The sequence below is a fragment of the Ursus americanus genome, chromosome 26 (genome assembly GCF_024610735.1).
Source record: "Ursus americanus isolate L20-20 chromosome 26, mUrsAme1.1.p, whole genome shotgun sequence".
Taxonomy (NCBI): Eukaryota; Metazoa; Chordata; class Mammalia; order Carnivora; family Ursidae; genus Ursus; species Ursus americanus.
Genome location: NC_142152.1, coordinates 10,008,989 through 10,021,786, shown reverse-complemented (window position 1 = coordinate 10,021,786; position 12,798 = coordinate 10,008,989). Strand labels below are relative to the sequence as shown.

General features: G+C 36.9%; 1 protein-coding gene across 1 annotated transcript in view; it reads left to right on the top strand.

Annotated features, from left to right (window-relative positions):
• Positions 1-12,798, top strand: part of KCNH5 (potassium voltage-gated channel subfamily H member 5) — a 277,950-nt gene that overhangs the window by 34,965 nt on the left and 230,187 nt on the right. The window contains exons 3-4 of the mRNA XM_045810529.2: positions 4,684-4,790; positions 9,904-10,032. Coding sequence (XP_045666485.1) covers positions 4,684-4,790; positions 9,904-10,032 — 236 coding nt within the window. The remainder of the gene's footprint in view (positions 1-4,683; positions 4,791-9,903; positions 10,033-12,798) is intronic.

Genomic DNA, 12,798 nt, shown 5'->3' with positions numbered 1-12,798 from the left:
ATTCTCCCATTAACTTTGGTTATAATTTTATTCTTGTGGCTGATTCTGAGCGAGAGACCACATTTACCAGCTGCATTAAGTCAATCTGTGTGGTTTCTGTGATGAACCATTTGCTAGGCTGTGAATTACAGCCTGTAGATAATATTATCCTTTTTGCAGTGACTGAATATGGTGTTTTAGTCCAAGCATTGTTGACCATTAGCAGATTAAGATAGATTGGCAGAACTCATGAATAGGTTATATTTTTTTGTTTTTAAGGTTCCTTTCTCCCTTGGAAATCTGTTAACGTTTATAACCATCCTTGCTGGTAGGTAGCATAATGAAGTTTGTTTGTGATATTTTGTTGGCAGAACAAGAGATCCAAGAATAAGTAAATCGTGCTGTAAACCAAGGCCACCTGTCCTTAAAAATGTGCTAGGGCAGAAAATACATGAAAGGTGTACTGCCCAGTGCTCAGGCAAGCTGGATTTAGCCTAGGCTAGGCTTCAGGAAAACTTCTCCCTTACTCCCAGGACCAAATTCTACCACCAGTTAGTTGTGTGGCAAGAAAAGTGGCCAGAATATTCAGGAGCAGGCCCTGTGTGGGTTTGTGCTTCAACCTCATGGGCTCATAAAGAAAGAAGACACACAAAATGATGTATGTATCCCTTTAAGATACAGTGACTCTGCCCATTCGCAAGCCTGGCCCAACCCCTGTTCTAGAATTGTGGAGGAGCTAGAAAGTAGTGGGGTTGGGACTGGAGGGGCTTTCTTCTAACCCCACCCATAAGAAGCGTTCCAGTCATAATTCAGCCACTGCACAGCACATTATAACTTATGACTTCATGTGCGTTATCTTTTTAAAACCCTCACCCTCTGAGGTATATGAACATTATCATCATTTTACGGATGAGGAAACTGAAGGTCAAAGCAATTATATGTCTTGCCCATGAATTATGCAGTTTGTAAGTGGTGCGGTGGTCGTCCGTTATATCATGACCACTCAATATTATAGCGGGGTTAGATAGCTTCTGAGCATCTAATTTTATTTTCCTTTCCCATAAGATGACCGTGCAGCTGTAGAAGTCATTTGTAATTACTCTAAGGACAGCTTGGCATTCTAAGAGAGCAATTTAAAGTTCTAAAAATTGTTTTATATTCCATTATATATTCGTGGAGGGTATACATAAAAATGTGCAGAATTATTATATAGGTATATAGTTTCTAAAACCGATGACCATTTCTAAATCTTGGTTTCCTTCAAATTCCACTAACCATTCAAAGACTGCATTGAGCTCCAGCCATCAGGAGTCAGGCTGCTGGAAACCTTGATAAAGACACTCAACATTTACGTGTAAAATAGCTGAGCAAATAAACAAGTGTGCCATTCTCATAGACTGTGTGGAAGCAGTGACTTAGTATGGTTTGAACAGCTTCAGATGGAAAGACTTTCATTGGAAGGATGGATTCTACATTTCAGGCATCTTTTAGAGTTCATTTAAAAATATTTTTTATTAGTTAATTGCTGCATTTTACCACTTCAAATATGTGTTCTGTCACATGTATTTGGTTTAATAAACTTAAAAACAAAAATATGAGTGAAACAGTAAGAAATAAAAGATTAATTTTTAAGGAAGTATTCTGATTGTAATAATCTGGGATTTTTTTTTTTTTTCTTAAAGTGCCTCTGTTAGGGCAGGTAATTTTACCATTGAGAGGGCTAAATTAGTGAAGAATATATTATAGAATTTTTAGAGTTTATTTGAAAAGTTGCTTGTTTTCATGTTCTCTTTCGCATTTTCACTGAATCAGACTTTTGTTGTATTTTTTATTAAGTGACATTATTATATCAATTTCCAAGACAGTTTTTTTTATTTAAGTTGTAATTTATTTTTAAATCCTATTAGAGTTAATTTTTCAACATTTTTTATCTTACTTGCTTGTTATAGTATATATGCTTCTTTTTTTTTTTTTAAGGTTTTTCTGTTGGCCAGTTGTGGATATTGTGTTTTAGTTTATTGAGTCATAGCATTCTGACATTTACTAGTAGGAGTAAAAATGGGTTTTGTTTTCTTTCTTTTTAAGACCATAAACATTTAGTTAGCTTAGTTACCCTTATCTTAACTTTTTTCTTCAGTTTTTTAATGTTTTCTTTCTACTGACAAATCTTTAGATTAAAAGTAACAGTAAATTAAAAAAAAAACTGGTTGATTTAAAAAGTTCACCTGTCTGTAAAAAATATTAACAGTATTAAAGTAGTGTCTTATTTTTTTTGGAGGGCAAGGAGGGTGCCTTTAACTGAGTAATTCTAGTTTTAGTGTAATGCTTTCAAGAGATTTTCGTGAAACTGTCATAAACTGGAGTTCAGGCTTTGGCAGAAGCGATGGTTTTTCAGTGCTGTTTTACAGGTAGGCTTGGAGGCTTCCTCTGTGAGTCTGGCTCTGAGATTATGGAGTTAGAATCTGTCATTTTATTCTGAGATTCTCTTGCTTATTTTACTGTTATAATGAAATTTTTTTAAAATAAAAGATAGAAATACTGTAATTGAAATTGCGAATGCAGATTGGGCAGTCTTCGGTAAACTTAATCTATTGCATTTCTTAGTTTCTGGAATTCTAGTTGCTTAGGTTAGTGTTATCATGTGATGGGCCATGACTCTGTAAATTCTGGCTGTCATATGGCATCGCTGTTGAATCCTCTAGCTGTTTTTGGATTTTGCTATTCAACTGTGCTTTTCATGTTTTAAATTTTCTAGATTGATACATTCAGGGGCAGATTTCTCATGAAGATAACGAATCTTAAACTTCAGGGGCCCTCACTTGGGTGACTGTCTTCCAAAGCTCTGTGCCTAATTTTGTTTTATGATTTTATATTATTTTCTTAAAGAGGGTCCCTAAGATCGTATAAGCTTTAGGCCCTCCCTCACGTGGGTTCACCTTTGGCCAATATGCGAACTTGTCGAAACTGGAAGAAAAGCAGTAACAAAGGTATACTTGAACCTTCAGAAACTTAGTCAGGGTATCTGGCAATGCCATATATTCTTTTCTAGTGGAAGAAAGGTTCTGGATAATTATGTTAACTAGTAGAACTATGTATCTAAAACCAGATGCACAACTGATGATTGTGAAAGCATCACGAGAAGAGTTTTAGAGGCTTGTAGTCCTTGACTGAGTTCTATTTTGTAGAGTATTAGACTTTTGGTGAGGTTCTCTTAGAAAAACAGATAATTTCAAACATTGGGAAATTTTTGTGGCATGTAAAATCTCACTCTTTAATCTATGTTTTATATGTTCCCTCATCCATGGCAACAGTATATGCCTTCTTGTTTCTCACCATTATTTTTCTCCCGTTAGCCATACCTGCACCTGTCTAATAAAATCCTCATAACTGATGAGAATGTTGATGCATTATATGTGCAATGTGGACTCTTCACATATCCTTGTGTGTGGAAGGATAAAAAAGCCCATGCAGACCGAAATCGCACAATACAACCTTAAATAAAACTCAGTGGAAAAATTTGTGATTATTCTGTGACCTTTACCAATGTCTGTCAAAACACCGAAAACTATCTTACTGTTAATTATAAATGCAGGGGAAGGCAAATAATAGTAAAACTCATATCTAACACACTGTGATTTAGAACTTAAGACACATTGCGAATTAAAGCATTTCATTTCTTTGTAAAAAACTATCATGAGTTACCTGAATTATACTTGCCTTCTCATAATAGAGCATGACATGAAGAGAGCATTTTTTTTTTCTCTTAGTAAATGCTCATACTCCTTCATAAGTCTGCATCAACCACAACTGTTATTTTTGTATTCTCACTATTATGAACCATCTCCTTTGGCTCTTCTAATGTGAAGTTTATTTTACTGGCATCACTTCCTCTGGGAAAACTTGATCCTCTTTCTCACAATCGCTTTCCTGACTTATGTTGAGAAGTTCACCCTAAGTTCCTCTGGCTGCACGTCCAGAGCCTCTCACCTGACCACAGTGTCAACATTGCCACAGTCTTGTGTTTCCTCTATACCTTTGTGTTCAATTTGAATATCCCTTCCAGCATTATCATTTTTCGTTTCTTTGCTGGACTTAATCTTTGATGGCTAATTCCTGCTTTCAATTATCCGTTTTTGTAAAATGTCACATAGTTTTATTGCTGAGAGCCAAGGAGGCAACACAATTACATGCTTTCAGTCTGTGCATGAACTGCGTAACAGATGCGCCGTGACCGGGACTGAGGGGCTTTGAGAGAAGTGATGTGATTGGTTACTGATTGTGGTGTGTGATGTGTTATTTACTAGTGATTTGTAGGCTGAGGAGCTAACAGCAAAGTTTATACTTTCTGCAGTTATTTACAGTTAATATACTGTGATAACTGAAATTGGAACTGTGCTGTTGGGAAACTGGTGGCATTTACTAAATCATAGTAACTGAAACTCGTGCCTATAGGAACTATGTAAGTTGATTCTCTCTCTCTTTCTCTCCATATAGGTGTTCGAAATAACTTCTAAACCTCGCTTTTAGTAAGAAGTTTAACAACCATGATTAAAATGTTGTTTCAATAATTTAGTTTATTTTGTGGGAGCAACATTTAATTTTGTAACTAAATTTGAAAACTCAACCAAAAGAGACAACTATGTGATTTTTTGTAGCATTTGAAAAGCAACACAAAACTGAAACGGATTGTTTGTTTTTTCCCAGTTTTATGTATGGAGAATTGACTGACAAGAAGACCATTGAGAAAGTCCGACAGACTTTCGACAACTACGAGTCAAACTGCTTTGAAGTTCTTCTGTACAAGAAAAACAGTACGTATCTAAATCAACAATAAGATGTGTCAACTCCGATTAATGTTATGTTTTGGTTAGTGGTGGTTGAGCTATAGTGCAGAGAGAACATCGAACTTTGTTTCTTCTCTTGGCAAAGGCAGGGGGTGCTGATAAAATTAGATAGCAAAACGAATAAATGATTCTACCTATGAAAAGCAACCTTTTGAGGAATGGCAGGAAAATATGGTGCATTTTAAATGTGATTTTGTGTGTGGGTGTGTCAGGTAGCAAAATGTTTTGTAATTAATACTCATGGCAAAGATCCTATAGTTACATGACAGCAACTAAAAATGATAGGGAAATTCATTCATTTCTTCTTGTGGTTAAAGGAAAAGGTGATTCCCTTTCTACATGTGTACAGCTGACGTGTGGTATCGACTCGAGGTCTTTACCAATATGGCCTTTTGCTAGACTCTGACTCTTGTGTGGGAGGCTAACAGAAGAAGTCCGTACTTTCAGAATAGGCCATTAACATTTGGTAAATTTGTATTGATCATGGTGAACTGTTCTCTAGGATGGAATTTGTGAATAATCAATTGTCCATTATATAATCACATAAGACCTCATGATATGGACCCTCTTTCAGGGTTTGGAGGAAAAAAACCAGCCAAACAAAAACCAACTTATGTACTCCACAACCAAGTTTCCTTTCTACATTTTTTCTTTGAATAGTCTGGTCACTGACTTCTATTTCTTTTTCCCCAAGTTGACCTTTTTTTTTTTTTTTTTTTTAATGAACAGCCACTTCACAAGATGGGTCAGTTTATTTAGTGTTAATGATAAATGACAGCAAAGCCAATTATCATTTTTTTTAAAGATTTATTTATTTATTTGAGAGAGAGAAAGAGAGGGAGAGAGCATGAGTGAGAGGGGCAGAGGGAGAGGAATGTCCAGCAGACTCTTTGAGGAGCACAGAGCCCAGCACGGGGCTTCTCTCATGATCCTGAGATCATGACCTGAGCCGAAATCAAGAGTCGGACACTCCAGCCGACTGTGTCACCCAGGCGCCCCAAAGCCAATTATTATCTTTAGTGGAAATTGATGGGTACTAAATTCTTCCCCATTTGGGAAGCATTTTAGCTTCGACAGGAAGCACTTGTTCCATGTTTGGAACTGGCTGGATTTTTTACAGCATAATTCATCCTCTCCATCTTACTTGAACATTTATTCACTATAAAATATTTAGAATTGAACTTAGGTTTCTCTTTTTATTAATAGACCATCAAAGAGATAATCACATCTACAGACATTGCTTTAAAAGTAGTCACTTGGTAATGGGCGTATTGGTCCTCAGTGAGTTTACCTATGAGATGTCATCATTTTATCTTTCATTTTAGAATCAAGGCCGAAGGGGTATTTGTCTTTGTTCATAGCCAAATGTCTATTGGCTTGTCACCTAGAAAACAATCCATTCTGAATGATCTGCTCTGGCCTCTACCAGAGAAAAGTCAGGCTTGAGGTGTCCTCTGGGTCTTTTTCACCAGATCCAGATACCTTCTGATAAATTCATATGTCAAAACCCTGTATCCTTTTCATATAGGGTTGTTCTCCTTTGAATGACTTAGATATGTGCCCTGAGTTTAGCGAATAATTTAAGGATATTCCCTATTACTAAGGTCATTTCACTTTGACACTAAGAAGAATAAACAAATCTTTGCCTGATTTTATTTTATTTTATTTTATTTATTTTATTTATTTTAAAGATTTTATTTATTTATTTGACAGAGAGAGAGAGACATCCAGCGAGAGAGGGAACACAAGCAGGGGAGCGGGAGAGGAAGAAGTGGGCTCCCAGCGGAGCAAGGAGCCCGATGTGGAACTCGATCCCAGGACCCTGGGATCACGCCCTGGGCTGAAGGCAGATGCTTAATGACTGAGCCACCCAGGCGCACCCTTTGCCTGATTTTAAAGCGTGAGAACCAAGTTCATAGTTTCTGAGTTTCTCAAAAACCTTTGTGGAGGGTGCCTGGTGGTTCAGCTGATTAAGCGTCTGCCTTCGGCTCAGGTCATGATCTAGGGTCCTGGGATCGAGCCCCACATTGGGCTCCCTGCTCACAGGGAGCCTGCTTCTCCCTCTCCTCCCTGCTTGTGCTCTCTCTTGCTGTCTTTCTCTCTCTCGAATAAATAAATAAAATCTTAAAAAAAAAAACCTTTGTGGAGATTCTGTTTTCCTTATATCCTTTAAATAATGTTAACAAGAACCTGAATTTTATGTTTCCAAAAGTTTCCTTCCAAGGTAGTAGTTTGTTTTATTTTAATGTTTTGAAATTTTCTTATTTGCATTGGGTTTTTTCATTAAAATGAAGGATAGATATCATTTATATATTTTAATGGAGTTCTACTACACTTAAAAAAGCTTTAAAAAATCTTGTAAATTGTTACCTGAAGGTTCTTGAACATCAACTAAAAAAAGTATGTTCTTGTAACTTTTAAAAATGTTAGATAGAAAAATTCACATGTCTGTAGATAAATGTTTTGGGAATGCCTGAATGCCAAGTCTTCCTAACACTTCCATTAAGTAATTAGGTTAAATAGCATTTTGCAAATGGGGATATTGAGGTATCTGATTTAACAGGGTCATCATTGACGTTTCAGTTTGTAGGCTCTGTTTTTAAGGTGCATTGCTCTGACTAGCAGGGAACTGTTTCTACTGTTGAGAAGGAAACAGTAGCTCTGGGGGAACGATATAAATGGGTCTTTCTGTCTGCACAAAGGCACACCTGTGATAGCCTGGGCCACCCAGATAATCACTGCCAAAGCACTGCCCTGAGTTTCCATCTACAATTGGCCTCTGCCTAATCCTCGCAGACTCTCTGCTCCCTTGAACCCCAAACCAGAATATGGATATTTTACCAGCAAATCAGCAAATACTCTGTCTACTTGGGGAGTCTGACCCTATAACTCATCTTGAAAATATCTACCTTGATATCTGAAAGCAGTTCTAAAAACAGCCCTGACTCTATGCTCAAATTTGAAAAGTTGCTCTTTTCATAAAAGGTGCAAAATGTAACATTATCTCTTTCTGTGCAGATTTTTAACAGATCTTGGAAAACGACATATTTTTAATGCCCTTTTCTCTGTTTATGAGCCTGCTACCTCAAGCTCACTGTGTTGGAACAGTCATAGGCCATGTATCTTCTAGCGTGTGTGTCTGGTGATTTGTAGAACGGCGTACATCACTCACAGTTCCTGGGCATACTGTGTAGAATAAGGAGCAGAAAACAAAGGACAAGCCTCTCTGGGAGATGGTGTGATGGTTTTTGAGATCTCTGTCTCACCCAGTGATCATTTTGGAAAGGGCCATGTTTTCATAGGCCCCAGGGTTGCAAAGAATCTGGTTGTCAGAACTAAATATTCCATAAACACCTCCTCTTTCTAATTCTCGGACTCCTTGAGCCTGGTAGTTAAGTCATCTCTTCTTGTCTGGATGACAAATTCCCCATTGTGGTGACATTAATCTGTGATTTTTTTTTAAAGATTTTATTTATTTATTAGACAGAGATAGAGACAGCCAGTGAGAGAGGGAACACAAGCAGGGGGAGTGGGAGAGGAAGAAGCAGGCTCATAGCGGAGGAGCCTGATGTGGGGCTCGATCCCACAATGCCAGGATCACGCCCTGAGCCGAAGGCAGACGCTTAACCGCTGTGCCACCCAGGTGACCCTTACTCTGTGATTTTTTTGGCCAAAGGTATGAAGGTTTTTCTGATTTGGTTTTCGTTACACCACTAACAGGCTATCAACTCTCACATAGAGACTATTAATAGCTGCATATTTCACTCCCCAAATCCCAAACCTAACAAAAGCCTTTATGTCTTTAAGATAGAAAATTTGGAGAGGCTTTACTGCACTGTGGCTTGGAAAGAATATAATGGAAAATGTGTCTTTTTGATTCTGATGGAACATTCCTTCAGTGTTTTATCGTTTAATGGATAATTACTCCTTTGAAGGCATTTCTTGTGTCTTCAAATATTTATTGTTTGAATTAATGCCAGTTCCTGGTTTGTCCAAATCCAAAGCCTTAAGTGCTCTGAAACTCTGTTTTCTGGAGTCTGCAGGGGCCATTGTTTAAGGAACATAGTGATAGCACAAAGGATCATAGGGGAAGGGAGGAAAAACTGAATTCGAGGTCATCAGAGAGGGAGAAAAACCATGAGAGACTCTTGACTATGGGAAGTGAACTGGTTGCTGGAGGGGAGATGGGCAGGGGGATGGGGTAATTGGGTGATGGGTGTTAAGGAGGGCATGTGATGTGATGTGCACTGGGTGTTAAACGCAACTGATAAATTATTAAAAAATAAAGAATATTTGAACAACTGCAATAAACAAATAATAAAGAACATAGTGATAGAGTCAAGCCTCATTCTTTGAGTGAAGGAGATAGGAAGCAGAGGCTCATGAAGACACCTGAGAATCTCAAGGGCTGGGGACATGTCTTTTTTTTTTTTTTCTTTTTTCTTAAGATTGCCTTAAAAGCTTCAGGTAGGGCTCTGTTGTCAGCAGACATCAGGTGTTGCTGATGTCCTCTCTCTGATGTGGGGGTGCTGTCAAAGCCATAGGGCCGTCTATAACTCTGAGTGATGAGAGAGCCTTGAAGTAGGAATAGCATTTCATATGTTCCTCCGAGAGGAGTGCTCATCAGAGCATCAGGGATTGCTGTCGAAGTCAGTTGGAAGCACTTGTCAAAGTGACAGGGAAAGAGAAGCATGTCGGAGTGGTCGCACGTGGTGAAACCATGAAAAGGAAGTTGGTGAGAGCCCCACAGGTGTAGGGACATAGACCGAAAGGTCATGCTGGTGTTACTTAAGTTGCGACACTGCCCTGTGCTCCTGCGTGGTGAAATGTCACCCTCAGCTTTGCTTTCACATTTTGGTATTTTGGGTTGAAAAATGTTTATTAATATTTAAGCAATTAGTAATTGATAAAAAGTTAAAGTTTTGTTTTTTGTTTTTTTAATTCTGAAAGCAATTAAAATGCTGTTGTTTCAGTGCTGGTTCCTGGCGTAGCAGTTGGCAGCTAAAGAAAGAGGGAAGGCAGGAGATCAAATCATTGCTGTGGCTATGTCACACTCTATTGTCCTTTCCATCTCTTACAGGAACCCCTGTTTGGTTCTATATGCAAATTGCACCAATAAGAAATGAACATGAAAAGGTGGTCTTGTTCCTATGTACTTTCAAGGATATTACGTTGTTCAAACAGCCAATAGAGGATGATTCAACAAAAGGTAATTTTCTTTTTCTTTTTCTTTTTTGAGAGAGAGAGAGAGAGTGGGGGGAGGGGCAGAGAGAGCGGGAGAGAGAGGGATGCCCAGCATGGAGCCCTTGTACGGCTTGATCTCACGACCCTGACATCATGACCTGAGCTGAAATCAAGAGTTGGTTGCTTTAACTGACTGAGCCACCCGGGCGTGCCAACAAAAGGAAATTTTCAGAGGAATGGCCACACTTAAGAATTAGGCTGTCAATTAAATTTATTATTATTTAAAATATGCATAGGTTGAACTGGGAAACAAAATTTTACCACGTGGTACTTCTTTTGCTTTACATTCCTGCTAGTAATTATCCAGAATCAGTTTTATTCAGTCATACCGTTTGAATGGAAATAGCATGGCTATCCAAAGTAGAAATAATAGTTGGTTAACTCAAATTATAATAAGAGGAATTGAGATAAGGCATAAGGACCAAATATCATAGAACACTATTAATTTAGAATCAATATAATAGGAGTTTCAATAACTTCTACCAGGATGAGCTTTAGAAACACAAAATGAAAGAACCTGTGAGATGGTTTGGGTGAAGTCTTTTTACAGCACAGTTGGTAAGTTGGTTGAATTTTGTTGAATTGATTAGAGATTGATTAGTTGACTTTTTCACGTTGCTTTTCACTGTTTACTTGTTCAGCTGTTGTAGGTTCTCTTGGCTAGATGCCGTTAGATTCTGTGAAGAACAATTTTGTCATCAAGAGAGTGGCTGGCAAAATGCAAACTTCCTGATTGTAGTCTTACGGACTTTAATATTCAGGAAGAGAGTTAGAGAAAGCAGTAGTCAGTGGCGTGTGCTTTTATCCCCTTTTCGATGTAATTTACTCTCATTTTATTTCCTCCAATTATGTTTCAATTAAAAACCGTCTGCTAAATGAAGAATTTCAAATACTCTTGGAAGTTTTTATGACATATTATTTTTAATAATCTCTTAGGAGACTAAAAATGAAATCTTCTTCTTTGCATTTGGCATTGCCTTTTCTTACCTCTTTAAAAAAACTGGCATGAAAGTTTAATCTTTCCAACTATGATCATAATTATAGAAAAATTTTATAGGTTTATTCCTTGCATATGAATTCACATATATTATATTATACTTGGTCAGTTTTTGGTTAGCATCAAATTGTAAGAGGAAAATTTTATAATGTGCAAACCATTTAAAGTATAACATGGAACAATTTATTTGTGAATGTTTCTGAAAATGTGTGCATTAAATCATCTCCTGGAAGATCGAATATTCACTTTTGGACTCATTCTATCTTTTCCTCTACCTTTACTCATAGACCCAGTGTCTAGAAAGGGTTAGGATGAATTTAAATACTGTTTTTAAAAATAGAATAGTCTTCAAGTAGTATTTAGGTTTAATTCTTGTTTGTTTGTTTTAAAATTCAAGGTGCTCCATTCAATAGCAACAGAACTTGTGTTCTTAAGCTTACATGGACATTCACAAGATAGATCACATTCTGGCCATAAAACACGCCTTGACCAATTTAAAAGAACAGCAATCTTAAAAGGCATGTTCTTAGGCCACGATTGAATTAAACTAAAAATCAATAACGGAAAGATAGCTAAGAAATCTCCAAACACTTAGAAATTAACACATTTCTAAAAAACCCATGGGCAAAGAAAAAGCCTTAAGATAAATTAGAAAAATATTTTGACTAACTGAAAATGAAATGACAAATTATCAAATTTATGGGATATAGCAAAAGTAGTGGTTAGAATAAAATGTATCTAACATTAAATGCATATATGAGAAAAGAGGAAAGAAATAAAATTAAAAACCTGAGCTTCCACCTTAGGGAGACAAAGAAGAGAAATTTAAGTGAAAGCAACCTGAAGACAAGAAACAAGAAACCGTAGAGCAGAAATCAATGAACTAGAAAATAGGAAAACATAAGAGAATATCACGACAGCTCAAAGCTGGTTCTTGAAAAAGATCATCGAAGTTAGTAAACCTCTAGCCAGACTAACCAAGAACAAAAGGAGAAGATGCAGATTACCAATATCAGAAGTTAAAGAAGGGCCAACACAACTCATCCCAAGGACATTAAAGAGGAATACTTTAATGTCATAGCCATAACTTCATAGCCACTGACTCGATAATTTAGGGGAAATGGACCATTTTCTTTGAAAAACAAACTGCCAGAACTCACACTAGGAGAAATAGATAACCTAAATCATCCTATTATCTATTGAAAAATTAATTAATAATTAATCAACTTCTAAAATAAAGAAACGCCATGTATGGATATTTTTGTTTTTCATTTTTTGGCAAATCTACAGTCTTTTCTAAAAAACAGAAGCAGAGAAAACTCTCCTAATTTGTTCTATGAGACCAACACTGCCCTCATACCAAAACCAGAAAAAGACATTGCTAGAGAAGTATATTATAGACCAATATTTCTCATGGATCTTCATATAAAAATACTCAACAAAAATTGAATCCACATGACAACCAAGTGGGATCTATTCCACATACGCAGAGCAGGTTCAACATGAAAAAATCAATCTCTGTAATCTACTGTTTCAACATGCTAAGAAAAGAAAGATCAAATCATCATTTAATTTGACACTGAACAAGCATTTGACAAAATCCAACACCCATTCCTGGTAAAAACTCTTAGCAAAGTGAGAATGGAGAGGGACTTCCTCAACTTGATAAGTAACATCTATGAAAAACCTACAGTTAACAGCTGATTATATCTTAAAGTACTATGTTTTTAAATT